The sequence below is a fragment of the Lithobates pipiens genome, unplaced genomic scaffold, assembly GCF_037356315.1.
Source record: "Lithobates pipiens isolate NorthernLeopardFrog02 unplaced genomic scaffold, aLitPip1_a1.2 Scaffold_25, whole genome shotgun sequence".
Lineage (NCBI taxonomy): Eukaryota > Metazoa > Chordata > Amphibia > Anura > Ranidae > Lithobates > Lithobates pipiens.
In genome coordinates this window covers 27,319,486-27,338,772 of record NW_027507787.1, presented here as the reverse complement: position 1 = coordinate 27,338,772, position 19,287 = coordinate 27,319,486, and the positions used below count along the sequence as shown (strand labels likewise).

The 19,287-nt window shown below is 42.0% G+C and overlaps 1 protein-coding gene across 1 annotated transcript in view; it reads left to right on the top strand.

Annotated features, from left to right (window-relative positions):
• The window catches only part of ANKRD22 (ankyrin repeat domain 22), a 50,646-nt gene that overhangs the window by 15,062 nt on the left and 16,297 nt on the right, over positions 1 to 19,287 (top strand). The window contains exons 2-3 of the mRNA XM_077454173.1: positions 15,851 to 16,042; positions 18,454 to 18,561. Coding sequence (XP_077310299.1) covers positions 15,851 to 16,042; positions 18,454 to 18,561 — 300 coding nt within the window. The remainder of the gene's footprint in view (positions 1 to 15,850; positions 16,043 to 18,453; positions 18,562 to 19,287) is intronic.

The window sequence follows — 19,287 nt, the reverse complement described above, 5'->3', positions numbered from 1 at the left end:
TGTTGGGTGTAAAGACAAAAGATGTCCGGGATCCAGTGATCAGCAACCTGTGTTTGTGCGCTTTTATATCAGTATTACATTGTATATCCCTTTATGTTGTGGTAGTTTAGGTGCCTATCTAATAGTTTTTTGAAATTATCTACCATCTACATATCTGACCACTGATACCACTGCTTGTGGGAGAGAATTCCACATTCTTACCGTACTTGCCATAAAAAAACCCTCCTACGAAGTTTCCAGTTAAATCGCTTTTCTTCTAATCTTAATGAATGGCTGCAAGTCTTTTTAAATGCCCTTTCACGGAAAGGTTTATAGCCCTATTGTGGGGTCACAAGTACGGTATTTGTACATTGAAATCATATCCCCTCTCAAGCGTCTCTTCTCCAGAGAGAATAAGTTCAGTGCTTATAATCTTTCCTCATAACTAATATCCTCCAGTCCATTTTATTTGTTTTGTTGCCCTTCTTTGTACTTGTTCCAGTACATCCTTCCTGAGGACTGGGGCCCAGAACTGGACAGCATACTCCAGGTGAGGCCAGACCAGAGTCGTACAGAGTGGGAGAATTATTGTTTTATCTCCTGTAGTTAATTCCCTTTTTAATGCATGCCAATATTCTGTTTGCTTTGTTAGCAGTAGCTCGACATTGCATGCCATTGCTGAGCCTGTCATCTACTAGGACCCCCAGGTCCTCTTCCTTACTAGATTCCCCCAGAGATTTTCCCCCCAGTGTATAGATTGCATTCATGTTTTTGCCACCTAAATGCATTATTTTACATTTTGCTACATTAAACCTAATTTGCCATGTAGTTGCCCACCCCAATAATTTGTTTGGATCTTCTTGCAAGGTTTCCACATCCTGCAGAGAAGCTATTGCCCTGCTTTATGTAGTGGTGAGAATTCTTGCATTTCTCTTCTTCCTCAGGTTCTTGCCCTCATTCAGCTAACGTGACTCCGTTGCTGCGGGCTGGTTCGGGGGAGGAGCAAAAAAGGACATCCTCAGGTGCCCAACAGCTTCCCTCCTTATCGACCTATGATGTCATCAGTTGTTGGGATGCTGGCAGCTGGCCAACACGGTGCCTGGGGCTGTAATGCTGCACAGTAACAAAAAGACAGTCTGAGCCAAATGCCGGCTTATTGACAGAAGGTACCCTGGCTGAAAGTCTGGTCTAGACAACACGTTTTATAGAGGGATCCCCTCTCTCAAGTCGCACTATTGCTCTCTGCCTACAGTCTTGTTTTTAGGTATATTGGCAAGATTCTCCAGAGCGTTGTTTCTCTATAAAAGCAGCAAGATATTTGTGATTACCTTATTGGATTGACCCTTGGACAGGTATGCTATGTTTTGCTGACTGCCTAAGGTTTGAATGTTCTATTGCGTTCTGAGGGTCTGTTGCTGATGCAGGAAAGCCACTTCTTCCTCCTGCACAAACCTGTATATGTGCATTCTCTGCATACTAGTCATGTGGTCTGAGACCTGTGCTGTCATATATGGGGACATTGGCATGCTCTAGAGATGAGGCTTTTGCCAGGACACCTGGGGCTCATGGCTCAAATGCCCAGGCCTAGTGGTGCCATTGTTCCTTGCATATATCAAGCAAATTCTAAACTTATATCAGACTTTTTAATGTATTCTTTACTGTATAACTTCACCATAAAGGAAGAATGGCCAATATACAGCAAGCTACAGGAACATCATAAAAACAGCTGTAGCACTGACCCCCGAAGGAGATGCTGGTTTTGTTGGGTTTACCGTTACCTTCTTGACCTCGCCTCCGTCTAGGGGTTCCCGTGGTAGATGACCCAAAGAAATGCAGAAACTGACACTGGATCCTCTTTTGGGTTATTTATTTAAAAGATAACACAGTTTCTTAATAAAGGTAGAGAGTTAGAAAGGAAGTTCAGGTACTTTTGGAACTGCAAAATCCAGAGAATAAACGTTTCACAGCTGGATTCCGCAACCTCCAGATAGACCTCCTCTCACTAGGCCTAGCAGCCGGCAGGGTGTTAAGCAAAGCAAAAGTCTCTGCCACAGACTTGGATGTAACTGAGGGATGTAGACAAATTTAGAGAACTATGATACGGTACCAGAATCTCTCAGCCGGTCCGGCGATACGGTATGAATATAGATACACAAAGTGTCCTTCAACTGAGCCTTCAGGCTCCTTCTGAGAAACCAGCCTTTCGTATGGCCTTCTCCCGAAGAGTCCTCCCCTGGATGCTTCTCTAGGTGCTGGGCCTCTCCCTAGATGAGACGGCTCTGGACCACCTTTGAATCATTACGGCCTCATATCCATTCAGACCTGTCCCTGCAGTTAATTTGCCTCGGGCTATGCAGCCCTGAGGCTCAGAATTGCATTGATCCGCACCCCATGCCAGGAGGGCCATGGGGGCTGGTCAGGAGGACCAGGACCAAACAGACAAAAAATCTCTTCTGGACCGGAACCCAGAAGCACGTGATCGCAGTACCTTAAATACCGCCTCCCAGAATACACAGCAGGAAAATGCTCCCACTGGGCTGGTTCCGGCGGTGACAGCGACACCTACAGCCAAGGAAAACTCTCTGCAATCCAGCTAGACTGGTACTGAAACCACAATTTAGCAAAATTAGCCCTAAAACCCAAGTGTGGTTTTAGGAATATTAATTTTCAAAAACATATAGCATGTGCTCGTCAGGAGCCGACGCTACACAGCATTACTGCCCTTACATGTTAAAGCAGAACTTCAGTCATTTGTTCATCTTTCCATCTATTAAATCTTCTGCTCTTGTTTTGACGTTGGAAAGTAAAACTTTTTTTTTTTCTCCCAGTAAACGCCTTATACAGACCACTTCTTGTTTCTTGTCTTGTAAAAAGCCTAGGCTTATGACATCATGCACAGCTCTCTCGGTCACTCTTGTGAGAGTTTTGCCAGGAAAGGAAGGGGGGTAAGTCATAAGAGGGCCAATGCGAGCTGCAGAGCTGGAGGTGTGCCTCTGCGTAAATCCAGGAAGTGAACAGGCAGCAGCTTCAGGTGCCCACAGTTAAAATGGCTGCAGTCAGACTCAGTGGAGGGAGATTTCTGCAGCATATTTGGCAAGTATTTCTCTCATATATATATATATATATATATATATATATATATATATATATATATATATATATATATATATATATATATATATATATATATATATATATATATATATATATATATAATGTGTGCAAAGTGGTTGGAGGAAACTTCAGAATGGCAAAGATGTTTTTATTACAGATTATGTGAGCAGACTGCAGTTCCCCTTTAAGCAAAATGTAATGGGTAACCTAAACCCTTGTCTAGGATGTCCTAATATGACATTGCCTGCAATAACAATATGTTTCCAGCAAGTTTTGCATTTGGGGGAGCAGATTAAATTCTTTGTGCACCCATCATTTTATTGCCACTGTCTGTGTCTGTCCTAGCTATAAAAAAATCTTAAAGAAAAATATTCTTGATAAACTTGTAGAACGCAAAATATGTTTGAAAAAAACCTGTGTGGCACATTTTTTAAGTAATTATATTTTCATTACATTCCCATTCTAATAGAAAAGAGCTTGTGCTGCATTATTCGCCTTCGATCCAGAGATTTCTCCAGCAGTATTTTTTTTCTGCTGCTAGATGTTCTCAGAAGGCCAGCATCGTTCAACCCACTTTTTAATCCACCCCCAGTTTAAAGCGGAGATCCGCCCACCGCTGCAAAAATTAAAAGCCAGCAGCTGCACATACTGCAGCTGCTGACTTTTAATAATCAGACACTTGCCTGTCCTGGAGTCCAGCGACATCGGCACCTCAGCTGAAAGTAATTCTGCAACCTCTACACATGACATCATGGTATAATGCTTTTCAGGTATACAATAAACTGTTCAAATATTTGTGAAATTGTGCCATTGTTCCCCCTGAAATAAATCCAGTGCCAGGTATGTCTGCTCAGTGCCTAAAGATATTTAACTAAAACAAGAGTACTTTGTTATGGGACAATAATTCTACAAGACATTACTGCATTCAGATTATACTATTAACCGCTTCACCCCCTTAATGACCAGGCCATTATTTGCTATACGGCACTGCATTATTTTAACTGACAATTGCACGGTCGTGTGACGTTGTACCCAAACAAAGTTTATGTCCTTTTTTTCCCCCCCACAAATAGAGCTTTCTTTTGGTGGTATTTGATCACCGCTGTGGTTTTTAGTTTTCTCACTATATCACAAAAAAAGCAACAATTTTGAAAAAATATATTTTTTTACATGTTCTGCTATAAAACATACCCAATAAAAAAAATATGTAAAAAATCAAATGTCTTCATGAAAAAAAATCCTAGCTAGCATATATTAATTGGTTTACGCAAAAGTTATAGGATATATTTGTGTCATTTTTATTTTTACTAGTAATGGCGGCGATCAGCGATTTTTAGCAGGACTGCGAAATTGCGGAAGACACTAAGTGATACTTTTTGGGGACTAATGACGAAAAATACACGCACTGTCAGGGAAGGGGTTAACAGGGGAAATCAAAGGGTTAAGTATGCTCCTAGGGAATGCTTTATAACTGTGTGGGGGGTGGACTGACTCGAGGAAGAGAGACATCTGTGTTCCTGATTAGCAGAAACGCAAGATATCTCTCTTCCTGCCTGACAGGACAACGGTCTGCCTTGTTTACATAGGCAGATCGCCGTTCTGTCTCTCCTCCGAACAATTATGGGTGGCCAGTGGACATTGTGGCTGCCAGACCTGCTGATTGGCTCCCGCTGTGTCCAATCACGCCCTAGACCCGGAAGTCATGAACAACGTAGGTTGTTTCATGCAGCCCGGCCAGCCTGCTGCAGTATATGTGTGGTGGGCGGTCTGGAAGTAGTTAAAGCTGAACTCTCAGGTTAAAGCCCCGTACACACAAACCAAATGCTGGACTACATCGGCCGGTTCAATAAAAACTGTCCGACATTCAGCCCATGTGGGCCAGCTTCTGTCGGACCGGCTCCCATGTGCATGGGAGCCGGTCCGACAGAAGCTGGCCAAACGGCCAGCTTCTGTCGGACATGCATGATGGAAAACCAGCAGCCGACAACTGACTCCCAATCTGCATTCTCAGCCAATGGCTGAGAGCACTTATTGGAGTGTTCTGATGGGGGGCGTCCCCCTGTCAGAACAGAACAGTTTAGTGGGGGAGATTGCTGTACTAACATTTGATCATTAGTGCAGCTCAGTGTGTACCAGACTTTAATGTGGTGTGCTAACCCCTGAAGAAACCACTGTTGTTTGGGTCCCCGTCTTTGGATGTCTACAATCTTCTCGGCAATGTCACACCCTTTGACACACCAAGGCTGAAGGGAAAATATTTTTTGTGCAACGCACAGTAGTAACAGCCAAGAAGTATATGAAAACAGTTAAAAAATGTCATGTGAATGCCAAGCAGACCAATTATTTACACATAATTGCTATACTCAAGGGGGTCTTGACTGAGGGGCAAAGCAACAATAGTGGTCTGACAGTCTCTGACAAACCCTTTTTTCAATAGCCATTGCGTTGGGGCCCTAATCTGGCATTTAAGTGCTCAGTTACAGTAAGTCCCTCCAAACCAAGATCGAAGTGGTGGTCAAAATGAGCAGCACTGTTAAATAAGATGCAGTTGGGTATGGCCAGAGGCCTCCTACTGATACAGAGCATGAACTCTCCTTCTGGAATTCAGCGATCCCAACTGCTGAGATGCCCTCCCTGTGACCAGGCAGCAACACCAGACATGACAATTTGGAAAAGTAGACTCTAGATGGACTTTTTAGGTATCACCGTAACACAATCATCTGAAAATCTATAATAGTTTATTGACACATATGTTAAAAATGGACAAAGTGCAGTTTAAAATTCCGAGGACTTTATGCTAAAGAAGCTACCCCATACGCATCACCACAACCACCTTTAGGCCATAATATAATTCAGCATAGAACTTTTGTACATATAAACAATGATATCAAAGATGGGCCTGGTGTAGGTTGATGTCACGGGTAGGAGAGCTCAATGCTCTACATGTTTTGCGCTATAAGCACTTCTTCAGGAGCTTTGGGTAAGTACTGTAGGATAAAAATACATACAATAAGTACCAGCAACTAGTACAAATAATATATTGACAAGTAAGAGATCAAATGTGACTCAGTGTCATAAGTTTGTATACATTCGGGAAATGGCAGGGTGGGGACATAACAAAGGGGTTGGGGACATGAACTGATACAACCACCACCCACCAAGGTAAGTCGTGACAACCCGAGTAATAGTGAGACAAGGTATTATCGTATAACATGGCTGGGCAACCTCCCAAAAGGAAGTATATCACCTATTGGGCCAAAAAAGGTCCTCGGAGTAACAGAAACCAAACCCCAATGAACAATATGCTGCTCCCAGGAGGCTTTGTCCTCTACCAGGGTGCACAGCATTACACTACAGCTTCCTCTGCTCCCACAGTGGTTTGCGGGGCTTTCCTCAGGCTGTGATTGTGACTGCACACAGTCCTGGAAATGTTTAGTGTTTTGTCTCTCTCTCCGCTTCTCCTGACCATCAGACAAGGAGAGAAAGAACAGCTTCAGCACTGGCTGTGCGTGTGTCTGCAGCATTTGTGCCAGTCTGGTCTATGCAGTTGGAGTTGAGAGTGCCTTGGTCTAGGGCTACAAGTGAAAAGGTGACCCTTGCAGTGGACCCACCCTCTTATTTTATAGCACAGGTAGGCTGACTAGGACCAAAAGACCAGGAAGTGAGTTTGCAACATTTAACCCTTTACCCCAACCAGGGTCAGCCGCTGGCTCACTATAACTATACACAGTTGAACCTGCCTACAGGGGCCTAAAAAAAGGGCCTGCGCTTTGATTTGCTCACACGAAAGAAGAATAAATCTTCTGTATAAAATCTATTGCTCTAAAATATTCCAGTAGAATAAGACCTTGCTTCTCACATGGGATCCCCGTGGGATATGTCTGATGGGCTCAGGTGGGGCACTCTGTAGAGTTTTAGCAAATACCTTATTGTGTTAAAATACAGCAAACTATATACTATCTAATTATCTATTCTTGGTTTCCCTGGTAAATCAGGAAAAGCTAGTATGAACTGATAAGTAAGGCGTTACACTTGAATACTTGTGGCTGTTAAGATGACATTAATGTTCGAGTGACACACCCATGCTGGAAGAGTCACCCATTGAAACCATGTACGCCCTGCGTGTTCACATTTTTCTTCAGTAAGCTGTCACATGGACATATTTTACAAATACGCAAATAATTTTTACCAGAATTTTACAGGTGTATGCCAAACCCCACCTTGCATCCTATATATATATATATATATATATATATATATATATATATATATATATATATATATATATATATATATATATATATATATATATATATATAATATAATTTTTTTTCATTTTTGGTTTATTTCCTCCAACAAGTAATAGATTACACAGCTTTTCATTCTGCGATTCTGATGCTATAATTTTAATAATTCTTAAATTAAAAAATTTCAACCTTTTTTAACAAATATTTTTTTTTAAAAAAAAAATCACAATTATTTGCACCTTTTTCACACTTGGGGATCATATATCCCAAAATGCATTTTTGCCAACATATTGGCAAGCATGCATGGAATATGCTGTGGATTCCATGCTATCAATCACAAGACAGACAGATAGGGTTGAAGCCTCATCTCTTTAAACCCAAACACATATTAATTACACAGGTTCTGAGGCTAATTTATTGCAGATCAGGTACTAAGTGAGTTTAATTACCACCTTAATCATCCACAGAACCTGTGTAATTATTGTGTTCAGGTTTAAAGGAATGAGGTGTTAACCCTAGAGACAGACCTGATGGGGAACTACTCTCAGTTCTCTATTAGTCTCTGCCCACCAATAGGCACCACAGCCCTGAAGTTTTTCTGCTAATCATATGTAGCAGGCATGTTGTAATGCAGTTTCTCCTTTTGGCCACAAGTTGGAGACAGAGAGATGCTGGCTTGTCCTTCCAGAAAACTCAGAGACACAAAGCACACTGGGGAAAAAGGGGAGTTTCAGGAAGTGCTTAGGAGACTAAAGAGAGGGAAGGGCTGAGGTGAGAGAGAGAGAGAGAGACAGAGACAGAGACAGTTTTTCCGCACGGCACTACAGAGAGAGTGCTGACAGAAGATCTGAGGAGAGCTATCTGAGGAGAGCTGTCTGAGGTACCAGCATCTGATTGAGGGGAGAGACACACGCTGACACCAGGGACTGTGTGACCCAACAGAGGGAGAGAAAGCCATGTTTCTCTGAAACTACCGGGGAGAGTTACTGTGAGGAAAGAGGATAGAAGACAGGAGTGGTGAGGTGATAGGACTGTGTGGTGGAACTCCACAGAGAGAGGGAGCCACACTGTCTACCAGCATCTGAGAGAGAGAGAGACACGCTTTTCCTGAGACTGCTGCCAAGAGACTGAGGATAAAGGAGCCATGAACAGTATCACCCACACAGTCCTCCACCGTTCAGCTCAGGGACTCTACTCCGCAACTCAGCACCATCTATCCCAGCGGAGACAACCCATGCACCGCTTTGGGGATCAGAAGACCCATCCTGGTCCTGTTGGCCATTGTCCCTTCACCCTTCCAGTTCAGCTACCAGCCATCTTGATCGACCGACAAGAGGTGATCCAGAGCCTTACAACATTGCCAGGAGCCTGGACCACCATTTGAGACTTCCATTGTGACATCACCCAGGCGAGTGGGTGTAAACCCAACATTTGTCTTAGCACACTACAGACACTGCATGCAGACACCTATTCCCCTTTCTACTGTCAGAGGATGCTTGTTTGGAGCTGCCACTTTTAGTCATTCTGTTCTTACAAACCACTACCTAAGAAGATTGATTAAACCTACGTTCTTTACAAAGTGCCCCAACGTTTGCTAGCAGAAGACACTAGTACCCTTCAACTCGGGACCTGTAACATTACAGAATTGTGCTTTACTGTACCTGTTAACCCATTTCTTCTTTTTGTATTATATCTTTCACTGGTGTTTTTGGCCCGGTAGGAGCTGAGAAGTTGATAAACCACCTCTCCTCCCTCTCAGCTCCTGTGCAATTGACATAGATTATTATGCTTTGTTTTATATATTTACTGTTGCTAAAATATTAGAGATTGTCATTTCTATTGTATTGATACTCTGCAGCAAGGTTCAACAGTGCTGTAAGTTTCCAAGTATTCTTTTCGTGATAATATATTCGGCTCATTTATCACTACCAGTTGTGTCTGCTTCTGGTATCAGTCTACAGCCAGGATATTGGTATTTTCTTTACTTGTATTCTTGAAAGTGTTTGCAGAAATTGTATATCTAACCAGGTGTGCCAGAGGGGCGGAGGCCATTCTTGGAGTTAAGGCACAGAACCCAAAATCATCAAGCAGCTCCTTTGGGGGGTGGTGCTACACATAGCCGCCCAATGCTTTGTTCTGTCAACCGCAAGGCAGGCATATTTGATGGGGAAACTAGTCATTCCCCATCAGGCCTGGGTCTTTGCAACCAATGGCGCATATATACGACTGTTTATTCTTTAATAAAGTTAAACACTGAGCTTTCCCCTTCATTACTTTGGGTCCTATGCCAACTTGCAGTTGGTGTTAAATATCTCTGGTTTCTTTATGTACCAACTGATGACTTGTGGTGGTAATTTTGGAAAGAGACTCTTAGATTACATTCATTTGAATGGGCCTACAAAATGCATTGAAATATGTAAGCACTACTTTTGCAAATGACACTATATCATGGTACTAATCCAGTGCGTACAACGCATTTGAGATGTCATTAACAATTGCCACCCCCCACGCGTCTTGCCTGGGCAGTGCGTTCTTGTGTGGTGCGGGAAATGAGCACAGAACACTCCCTTTCCTACACAGTGTTCCAATGTGAATGGCCCATTTAAAGTAGAGGTAATAACGCCATCAATTTGTCTCGTGTCTGAACTGTTACCAAATTAATGGACAAATATAAACTTGACACTGCAACGCTCAGAATTCACAGGGAAGCTTGCCATAAACTATACAAATATAACCACTGTGAACTGGATGGTGATGGTGGTGCAACCCTCCTCAGATCTGAGAATTCTGTACAGTACAAACAACAAAAAAGGGCAAAGACATTGCTCTGAGGATCACACAGTTGTTGCCGTCCATACTATTACATGAAGTTGGAGGGCTGTCTTCTGGATTCTGTTAGCTTGTTACGCTAATTGTCCTTTTTGATTTGTGAGTGTAATTTTGTATCTTTTTAATAACGCGCTGGAGATGATACACTAGGTTCAGCAATAAAAGCAGGGGTTGGGACTTTATATTAGGCTTTGAACAAAAAGGACAATTGCCTCCATCCCTAATAAATGGAAAATGGGGAAGGAAATGGGACTTTATATGAATCATACAGCCAAGGAGATAACATGACAGAGTGTGTCTGGTAGGTAGTACATGATTAGTAAGAACCACATATGTTACATAGTAGCACAATGTATAAATAGATAAAGTACATATAATTTATTCTATACAAATAACATGATAATGGTACAACAAGGTAACATGTAAGTTCATATTGTAAACCATGGTAAAAACCAAACTCATTGACGTGTGTCTCCATGATATAGAAATAAATAAATCTTAATTAAATTGGTACTCTCCAGTAGGCCTAGTATATGTAGTAATGATAGGATAATGGTACTGAAATGTATTCAAAAAGGGGTATCTGATAGCTATATTATAGAATCATGCCTACATGTAAAAACACAGATGTGACATGTAAAACATGGATGTGGGTGCAAGCATGGAGAGACCCGGAGAGGTTGTCGGGCAATTGTCCTTTTTCTTCAAAGCCTCATATAAAGTCCCAACCCCTGCTTTTATTTATCAATCAATTACTACCTATTGCCAGCAACAGCTTAGGTGTATACTACAATATTCACTTAATATATTTATGGTCAATCTTTCAGCTAGTCTCCCAAACTACCACATGTAGGGTTAACTTTGCAACCTTTTCTCTTTAGATCTTCTGTTCTGGTTGCGGCTTTCTGGGTTGGTTGGCTTGGCTGCTTTTTGCTCTCAGTCCCAGGAGTTGCAATGTGCTCCGGGTGTCCTCCCCTTCCCTCCACTCTGGCGATTTTATTTATTTTTTATTACACTTATTGTGCAGTGGAAATTCAGGCTGGTCATGAAAGTCCTCACTATATTTGTGCCTCTTGTGCAATTTAATTGGTTGTTGTGACCACAGTAGCCACCGTCAGGGTTGCCAAAGAGCCATCTCTGAGCTAGTTGTAAATCGAGGTATAGAAGAGCTGTCTGACTTTCCATTGCACACCTGGTGTGAACGAAGTTAAAGTGATTGTAGAGGATTCGTTTTTTTTTTTTGTTTTTTTAAATAACAAACATGGTTACCTCCACTGTGCAGCTTGTTTTGCACAGAGTGGCCCCGGACCTGCTCTTCTGGGGTCCCACGGCGGCTCTCTCAGCTCCTCCTTGCATCATATAACTCCCTAGGAGAAGCGCTCTCCTGAGGGGGTTACCTTGCGGGCACACTCCAAAGTCCAGCGTTCGGCATCCTGCCCCCCACCTGCATAATTTGATTTGATTAACAGCAGTGGGAGCCAATGGCTGTGCTGCTAGCAATCTATCCAATCAAGAGCCGAGAACCCCGGGCAGAGAGATAGCACGTCCCCGTTTGGGTCAAGTTGCAGGGCTCAGGTAAGTAAAGCGGGGGGGGGGGGGGGGCAGTCACTAACAGGTGTTATTTCACCTTAATGCATAGGATGCATTAAGGTGAAAAAACACCACGGTTTACAACCCCTTTTAAAGTTTCATCCGCTTATGTTTTCCCTTCCCTGGTTTCCTTTTTTTTCCCCCCTCATTAACATGCAAATTACATTTTTAAATAAAAGCTTTCTGTTTTCATTGTGTACCTTATTTTAACCCCAGATGTTATCATTGGGTCTGTTTCTCTATGCAAACCTGGAAGATCATGGATGGTGGCAGAGGCTGGCAAGTTGCAGTAATTGCCACTTGGAAACATCTGCTTTTGGTACTTCTCTTAAAGTGGTGTTGCCACCAAAAAAATTAAAAGTGCTTAAAATTCGTAAAAAATAAATAAAATAATTGGCAAAAAAAAAAATTTTTACTCACCTCTAAATACCGGTTGCTAGGGGGTCCCTCGTAATCTGCCTTCCTCATTGCCCAGGCTGGTGACATCACTTCCCCTCGCGCCGCACATTCACCTGGGACCTGTCATGTGTCCCAGGTGACTGTACGGCGTATCACGGCGCCCTGCGCCGCTCACGCATGCGCAGTGGGTGCCCGGCTGTGAAGCCACAGCCGGGTGCCCACAGTATGCATGACGGCGCCGCGAGCGGAGGGGGGAGCGAGGGGGGGGGCTTCGTTCCCCCGCATCGCTGGACCCTGGGACAGGTAAGTGTCCAATTATTAAAAGCCAGCAGCTGCAGTATTTGTAGCTGCTGACTTTTAATTTTTTTTTTTTTAGGGGGTACCCCACTTTAAGCCTGGTACACACTGAGTTTTTTTTTTTTGGTTGAACGTAAAAAAAATTGCCAGTTTCCGTAAGAGCTGCTAACAATCCAAAGTTACTACAGAGATCTCCATGGCTAAACTATTGTGTTCTGACAGGGGACCACCACTCCCGACTCTGGCAAGAGAGCACTGATTGGGAGCAGGTTGGCTTCTGGTTTTCCACAATGAACGGCTTCTGTCGGACAGGTTGCCTCATACACAGGCCAAATGTTGGCCCTTTTTTTTTTTTTTTTTTTTATTAAGCGCCCAATGTCCTTTCTGACATTTGGCCCATGCGTACAGGGCTTTAACAGCCCTTAGCCCCGATGCAAGCAATGGCCTGGCTCTTGGGAGGATTTATGTAAATATCAAAATGCTTTGATGGGTGGATGTCAGTCTGGAAGAGTGGAAATTACTAGGCAGATTGTATTTGCAAGCCACTTGGGTAACACTCATATGTAATGCTGAGGCTCCATGCTTGAATTAACTGAAATCCAATGACTGGAAGAGTTGGCCCCTGGGCTGTCAGGCTGGGGAGGAAAGGGTAGATGATACTGGATTTTCTCCAGCCAGGAAATGAGGCGATCTGTATCTGACTTTCTGCAGTTTCTAATGCACACTGTGAGAACTTCAGTGTGCATTGAAATCAGAGTAAGCAATTTTAGTGCAGGAGAGGAACCTGTACAACTGGAGAAAAAAAATAGATAAACTCTGATATATTCTACAGCCCCTATTCCCAAAAAGTTGGGACACTGTGAAAAATCTACATTAAAAACAGAATGCAATCATTTGCAAATCTCATAAACCCATATTGTATTCACAATAGAAAATAGAAAACTTATCAAATGTTTAAACTGAGAAAATGTAAAATTTTTAAGAAAAAAATAAAATAAGGTAATTTTTTTTTTAAACTGATGGCATCAACATGCGTCAAAATGTCTAGACAGGGCAATGTTTACAATGGTGTAGCTTTCCCTCTTCTTTTAACACCAGTCTGTAAACTTCTGGGAACTGAGGAGACCCATTGCTGGAATTTTGGGAGAGGAATGTTGTCCCATTCTTGCCTGATATAGGAGTCTAATGCCACATACACATGGTCAGAAATTTTGACGGAAAAAGTCTGATCGGATTATGTTGTCGGGAAATCTGATCGTGTGTGGGCTCTATCGGACTTTTTGTCTGAATTTTAGATCCAGTTTGAGAGCTGGATCTAAAATCTTTCCGACAACATAATCCGATCGGACTTTTTCCAATCGTGTGTAGAGAATTCCGATGCACAAAGTGCTACGCATGCTCAGAAAAAAATTGGAGACGAAAGCTATTGGCTACTGGCCTCTACGAAGTCCCGTCGCACGTGTTGTAAGTCGCCTCGTTCCGAACAATCGGATTTTGCGACAACTTTGTGCGAACGCGTGTATGCAACACAAGGTTTTGTGGTCGGAATGTCCGACCATGTGTATGGGGCATAACTGCTCAATAGTCCTGACTCTTGTCATATATTTTGTTTCAAGATGTGCCAACTAGTCTCAGTCTCAATTAGTGAAAGGTCTGAACTGCAAGCAGGCCAGTTAAGCACCCAGATTCTTCTACTACAAAGCCTTTCCTGAAAAAGGTGTCGTCTGAATGCTGTTTTAAAACCTGGATATATCTTTCAGCATTGATGGTGCCTTTCCAGACGTCCAAGCTGCCCATTCTATGTGCATTATGTACCCCCATACTATCAGAGATGAAGGATTTTGAACTGAGCCTTGATAACAAGCTGGAGATTCCTGCTCTTCTTTAGTCTGGAGGAAGCAACACCCATGGTTGACAAAAAGAATGTCAAATTTTGATTTGTCTGACTACAGAACAATTATCCACTTTGGAAAAGCCCATTTTAAATGAGCTTTGACCCAGGGAAGGAAGCAGCATTCTAGATCATGGTCAGATATGGCTTCTTCTTTGCGTGATAGAGCTTTAACTTGCAATTTCTTGGATTGTGTTCAGACAGATTTTTGGGAAGTTTTCCTGAGCCCATGTAGTGATGTCCATCACAGAATCATGCCTGTTTTTTAAGGCAGTGGCACCTGAAGGCCCGAAGATCATAGGCATACAATATTGTGTTTCAGCTTTATCCATTGCTCACAGAGATTTCCCCAGATTCTTTGAATCTTTTGATGAGATTATGTACTGCAAATGCTGATATATCTAAAGTCTTTGCAATTTTATGTTGAAGAAAGTTGTATTATCTATATTGGAAATATCAACAGACCCTTATTTTGTAAAACTTCAACCCTTTTTTGTAAAACAACCTATAGTGGTGTCCTTATCCCTATAAATGCCATCCACATAGATAATATTGTCAAAAGTATTAAACTACCTTTTAGACACACATTAAAAGGGTTGTAAAGGTTTGTTTTTTTTATTTTCTAAATGGGTTCCTTTAAGCTAGTGTATTGTTGATTCACTTACCTTTTTCCTTTGATTTCCCTTCTAAATGTTTTTCTTCTTTTCTCTGAATTTCTCACTTCCTGTTTCTCCTCAGTAAACTTCACACCATCATCCGAGCGGTGTTTAGTCAGCCAGAACAGCTTACTGAGGAGGAACAGGAAGTGAGAAATTCAGACAAAGAAAACAAAGGAAAAAAAAGATTTAGAAGGGAAATCGAAGGAAAAGGTAAGTGAACCAACAATGCACTAGCTTAAAGGAACCTATTTAGAAAATAAAAAACAAACCTTTACAACCCCTTTAACTTTAATGGCATCCCAGTCTTGGTCTGTAGGGTTCAATATTGAGTTGGCCCATTCTTTGCAGCTATAACAGCTTAAACTCTTCTGGGAAGGCTGTCCACAAGGTTTAGGAGTGTGTCTATGGGAATGTTTGACCATTCTTCCAGAAGCGCATTTGTGAGGTCAGGCACTGATGTTGGACAAGAAGGCCTTGCTTGCAGTCTTCGCTCAAATTCATGCCAAAGGGGTTCTATCGGGTTGAGGTCAGGACTATGTCAAGCTGTTATAGCTGCAAAGGGTGGGCCGCTCAATAATGAACCCTACGGACTAAGACTGAGATGTCATTAAAGTTCATGTGTATGTAAAGGCAGGTGTCCCAATACTAGTCATATAGTGTATGTAAGGGGAAAAAAATGACTCTTGTACTGTTTTTATTTTATGTAAGTTGTCCTGTGGAGAGGTTGGCCATCAATGTTTGGATGGAAGAAACAATGGTCAGCCACTCAACATTCTAAAATATAATGCTATTAGATTAGTGTTTATGACCAATCAATGACTTTACTTTTTTTTTTTTTTCACCAGCCAATTTGTCAAGCTGCGTATGACAATGACCTAGATGATGTGGAGCTCCTGTTAGCAGAAGATCCCAAAAACCTGAATGTGAAGGATAGTTTTGGTGGCGATACTCCACTGATATGTGCCTGTCGGCGCGGTCATATCAAAATAGTCAGTTACTTGCTATCTATGAAAGCAGATGTAAACCTCAGAAATAATGTAAGTAGAAAGTGTTATTTTCTGGAAGTAGAAACATTCATATTATAACAAAATGGCAGCGCTAAAATAATAAGTGCCCAGAAAAATGTGACCATAAACTGAAGTTTGTCAGAAAAACAAAAATAAACAGTTCATATTGTTATAGGTGTAAAACAAGAAAGTGCTCCACTTCAGCCTTCACCCAACGCTTAGAAACCCCCGTAGTGCCAATCCTTCACCAATGGTAGAAATACATACTGACCAGAGGGATATGCTGTCAGGCAGGCCATTTTTTGCGATACGGTACTGTGTCGCTTTAACTGACAATTGCGCAGCCGTGCAATGTTGTACCCAGACAAAATTTACCTACTTTTTTTTCCCCACAAATAGAGCTTTATTTTGATGGCATTTGATCACCTCTGCGGTTTTCATTTTTTGCGTTGTAAACAATAGAAGAGCGACAACTTTGAAAAAAACACTATCTTTTACTTTTTGCTATAATAAATATCCCAATTTTTAAAACAAAACCATTTTTTCCCCTCAGTTTAGGCCGATATTTATTCTTCTTCTAAGAATTTTAATTCTAATTCTACATATTTTTGGTAAAAAAAAATTGCAATAAGCGTCTATTGATTGGTTTGTGCAAAAGTTAGAGCGTCTACAAAATAGGGGATAGATATATGGCATTTTTACTAATATATATATATATATATATATATATATATATATATATATATATATATATATATATTTACATATATATATATATATATATTTACATATATATATATATATATATATATATATATATTTACTAGTAATGGCAGGGATCTGCGATTTAAATTTTTTTTTTTTTTTTTTATCAGGACTGCGATATTGCAGCGGACAAATTGGACACTTGACACATTTTTGAGACCATTCATAATTGTACAGCAATCAGTGCTATAAAAATGCACTGATTACTGTATAAATGTCACTGGCAGGGTAGGGATTAACACTCGGACGATCAAGAGGTTAACTGTGTTCTAACTGTAGGGGTGATGGGACTGACTAGGGGAGGAGAGAGATCAGTGTTCATACTTAGCGTGAATGCACAATCTCTCTCCACTCCCCTGAGAGAACCGGGATTTGTGTGTTTACACACACAGATCCCAGTTCTCGCTCTGTCACGAGCGATCGTGGGTGCCCGCCAGTCATCGAGCTCACCGGGCACTCGCATCAGTTCCAGGCACACTCTGCAACCGTGTCTCCTACAGCGTCTTAAAGGGCCGACGTACAGTTACGGTGTCTCGCCCAGTAAAACTACGGCGGACGGTCGGGAACCGGTTAAAAAGATCCAGTATAAAAATAAATGTTGATTTTCAAACGTGCATAAGGGGCTGCCAAACCTGCAAAGAATGATGGCATGACCTCTAACCCTTGACAGTGTAGCTCACGCATAGGACTAGAGGTCCCTCCTACCTGTTCAGTGCCAGCCCTGAATCCAGTTCCAGAAGTACTCCAGCAAGTTTAGGCTTAGTTTAGGATCTTGTTAAGGTTTCTATTTTTTACAATCACAGTAAGTGATCGGTACTGATCAGAAATGGAAGGGGCCCATAAATTACATATTTACTGGCCCCTTCCCCCGCTCTCCATTCTGAAATAAGGGGGGGTTGACACAGGGGGAATCTGCATCGAGGGTGATTAGGGTGTGCCTAGGCACACCTGGCACACCCTGTGCACACACCTATACTTAAAAACAGTGCAAGGTGGAAGAAGATAATTTATTTTTTAACTTGGCATTTGCATGTTCTCCTTGTGGGTTTGCACCGGGTCCTCCGATTTCCTTCACACTCCAAAGACGTGCTGGTAGGTTAATTGGCTCCGGTCTAAATTGGCCATACTATGTGTATGAATGTGAGTTGGGGAACCTAGATTGTAAGATTCTAGAGGGCAGGGACTGATGTAAATGTACAATATATATGTAAAGTGCTCTGTAAATTGACAACGTTATATAAATACCTGAAATAATCATAAACTGGAGCTCTTGATTTGATTGTCTTGATTTGATTGCAGCACTGACACCTTTTTTTTCTTAATTTTCTTTTGTTTTATATAGTAACTTTTTCCATTGGAATACTGGTGCTAGAACCAGATCCCTCTAAAACACTGAGCTCTTCTAATCTTTCTGCAGCCTTGGAATGTCCCATACCATAACAGAGTAGTGAGAGAATATTTCTGCCAAATAATTTTGTTTGCATTTAGGTAGTTCTGCTCTTAGATTACCAGTGTACTTTGATATGAATAATCCCCTTTCCCCTCATTTGTTATAAAATACCTTTTACAAATCTCCAGTGTCAATACTAGTGTTATCCACAAATCAAATATACATTTGGATTACATAAATGGTAAGTGAAGGTGACATGCTGACGTTTCTTCTTATCTGATTACAGAAGGAAAGGACATGTTTGCACTATGCTGTAAGAAAAAGGTTCAGTTTTCTGGACTACTTGTTGATTATAATCCTGATGCCAGTTATGCTTATTGGATATGTTATCATGGTGAGTATAAAAAAGGTATTGTTAAAGGGTTGTTTTTGCAACCAATGGTAGCCATTTTGAGACCAATCTCTGTGGACATCGCCTGCTATGTTCAAGCAGGAATCAAGCCATGGGGGGCTTACCTAGAGGAAGGGCTTCGACAGGGGGTGGGCAGGAGGGGAAGCTGCCCTGGGCACTGTGGTATCATGTAAGGTGGGGGGGCACCACAAGGTTGAGGAGATTTGTTTTGAGCGGGGGAAAGCTGGGGCGGCAGCGGATAAGAATTGTTCTTGGAGGGGAAATTTGAGGAGGTGTGCTAAGAGTAGTGAATTGAGGGGGTTTGTGTTGAAACTGGGATGGGGAAAGAAGATTTGTGCTAGGAAAGGAAATTATCTAGAAAATGTAATATGGTAGGGGGGAGGGGATTTGTGCTACTAAGGATGATTGGGGGTATTTGTGATAGGAGGGGAAATATGGGGGGGGGGGGGGGGATTTGTGCTAGGATGGGGGATTGGGGAGAATTTTTGCAGGGAGGGGGGGATTTCCAGTGGGGGATAGAATTTGTGCTCGGAGGGTAAATTTGAGGGGTAGAGGATTTGTACTAGGAGGGGGGAATTTTTTCAGGGAGGGGGTGGATTTATGTTGGGGGCATATTAGGAATGAGAGAATTTGAGCTGGGGGGGTTGGGGGTAAAAATAAATGCTGGGAATGGGGATTTCAGCAGGGGCAGATTTTTTGGGGTAAAAG